This window comes from Aedes albopictus, chromosome 1 (genome assembly GCF_035046485.1).
Source record: "Aedes albopictus strain Foshan chromosome 1, AalbF5, whole genome shotgun sequence".
Taxonomy (NCBI): Eukaryota; Metazoa; Arthropoda; class Insecta; order Diptera; family Culicidae; genus Aedes; species Aedes albopictus.
This window is the reverse complement of record NC_085136.1, coordinates 34,750,668-34,753,280: the sequence shown is the minus strand read 5'-3', so window position 1 is coordinate 34,753,280 and position 2,613 is coordinate 34,750,668. Positions and strand designations below refer to the sequence as shown.

Genomic DNA, 2,613 nt, shown 5'->3' with positions numbered 1-2,613 from the left:
GATCTAGCAAAAACAAGTTGAACAAACTTAAAACTTTATGATGATGGAACGTGATTATAAAAACATAAAAGCAGGCGTGGTTGGCTTATTTAGCATCGACCTACGGTAGATTGGATTTCGTTTCTCTCTGTCCAGTTTCTTGAATGAACTAGGTAAATTCTGAATGAACTAGGTAAATTCTCAGTTCATTCTCTCCTGTTTCGATCAGGGAGGTTTCATTTGTCATTTTGGGAAACGTCATGTTTATCGCTTCTCTCACTTCGCTTCGCATTCATAACAAGGAAGTTTCTAAAATACTGTTCACTCTAATAAACCACCTAATCACCCCATACAGAAAATTCCAATTTTTCTCTCCTTAATCAAAAAGAAACCAGCAAAAATGGTCTGCGTGCCGTGTTTCATCATTCCGGTGCTGCTGTTCCTGTGGCATCGGTTCGTCCAGCCGTACGTGCTCCGCTTCTGGAATCCATGGGCCAAGAAAGACAAGGACGGTAACGTGATCAAGGACAGCGGCACGGAGTTTCCGTTCCAGTGCAAGGGAGGTGTTTGCCCCTTCCCGGTCAAGGACAAGAGCAAACAACAGGAAGTGACCGGCGGTGGCGAATCGGATAACGGAACGGCGACGACTGCGGCCACCACAACCGCTGGAGGCGAAGCGGAAACCAAAAAGAGTCAGTAATTGGGAATGGAGAGTATTATTTGGAAGATCGACGAGGGGTAAAAGATTAGGTGGTGTATCTGTCGGTGATTTTATTTTAATTGAAAGAATGTTTCTGGAAGGGCAGGTAGGAAATTTCCTAGTGATTTGGAATAAAAACGAAGAGGTAATTTTAAGACATCTGATGAAAATGATTTTATCCGAACATCTATGCTAAAATTGGTAAAAAGGGACTACAGGTAAGACAGGATACCAACATATAAGCAGGCTGGGAAGTATATTTGAAGATAAAATGTCAGTCAATGGTCTAATTTTGGTACGCTCAGACGCCTGCCGGAAGGCATCGTTAAGTATAAAAGTAGCAATTGCTTGATCAGATTATTACACAGTACACACCCTTGGGGACGTGATTTTTTCCAAGCGTTATCATGCAGATTTTTAACGTAATTTAATAGTAACTAGTTACGCGATAAACTAGACTTTTTACAGCTCATAGAATATAACCTGAAACTATGAGATACTTTCGAAGTATTCAGGATTATACAAACTATTCCACAATTCTGAACATGAAATCTACAGCCGTACCAACAACTTGTTTTGCTATTTTGAGTTACGCAGCATTACCAACAGTAAGAACGGCATCTCCCAGAAGCTCAAGAAACATTATACAATATTAACAGAATTTCCTGCGATGGTCGATCTACATCGGTGGTTCCCAAAGTGGGCGAAATCGCCCCCCAGGGGGCGAAAATCAGCCCGAATGGGGCGAAAATTTGAAAGATCAAAATTGGGGGGCGAAAATACTAAAAAGAGGGGCGATTTTTCAAATGATTGAGAAACATCAAAAGTATTGAAATGTATTGTATTGAATGTCAACTGAATCATTACAATTTACTGACATTTCAAGATTTTTTGTTTCTAGGATTATTGAAAAATGTCTGTTTCGAGATAGACTAAATATTACAGAATTTTTGATTTTTACGTGAAATTAATGGCAGAATTTCAAGAAGAAAAAATACTGCTATACTAATTTCTGAGAGAATTCAGTTATTCTGGAAATCTCCCTAATAAGAAACTTCTATGGCGAAAATTCATGATTGAATTTTGTCCAAATTATGAAAGGAACAGAGTTTTTTTTTTTACTTCATTCGAAAGTTTCGTTTTTAACTTACATGCGGTTTGTTTTTCATGGAAATTTCAATCATAAACATGAAGTTTAAAATGAATCTAAGAGCACTTTTCGGATGAAATTCGTCACATATTGTTTCATAATATTTCAAAGAGGCTTTCTGGAAGAATTCCAAACGTTGCTTATTACTAGGAGCTATTTTGAATTTTTTCCACAAATTCAGCGTTGAATTCCCTCGAAACCGAGTAATGACTGATGCATGTCTTTTTATTTGACAACAAAAAGTTTTCCAATTTGTCAATTCGCATTACTGGCTTTTTTAATATTCAATTACTGAGCTAAGCTGACTACATTTGGAAATACATCAATATATTCCATAATTGTATTTTTTGCATAAACGATATTTTTGTAATTGTTTTTCAATTTGTTATTTGACCAAATATCTCGGGTGTTAAAAAACATTGGTAAAACATCTGGTTGAGGATAACGAGTGGTCGTAAATGGTCACAGTCCGATCTATTTTGTTAAATTTTGTTCAAGAATATGTATAGCACAAAACTTATTGGTTTTACATGCAATAATGCAGTTTTTTTAATGCAAACAATCAGTGCATTTGCAGAAACAACTCATCGAAAATGAGAACGATTCTAATTTAGATACACTAAATACATACCAGGTTTGCCACAGTAGTGCTAAAAAGTGAGCTTTAAAAGGCTTGCACTAAGTAAATTTTCAGGAAAAATTAAATTTCACTTAGGGCAGGGGGGCGAAAATGTTTTTCTCAAGCTTCAAGGTGGCGATACCTCCTAAAAGTTTGGGAAACACT

At 36.8% G+C, this 2,613-nt stretch overlaps 1 protein-coding gene across 1 annotated transcript; it reads left to right on the top strand.

Annotated features, from left to right (window-relative positions):
* The first annotated feature begins 253 nt into the window (after positions 1-253).
* On the top strand, positions 254-836 carry LOC115253966 (UPF0729 protein AAEL015238). The gene has a single exon (XM_029854940.2). The coding sequence runs from the start codon at positions 380-382 to the stop codon at positions 677-679; it is 300 nt and encodes a 99-aa protein (XP_029710800.1). The 5' UTR covers positions 254-379; the 3' UTR covers positions 680-836.
* Positions 837-2,613: the final 1,777 nt, after the last annotated feature.

Coding starts and splice junctions, on each gene's coding strand:
- LOC115253966 (XM_029854940.2), top strand. CDS start 380: ATGGTCTGCGTGCCGTGTTTCATCATTCCGGTGCTGCTGTTCCTGTGG.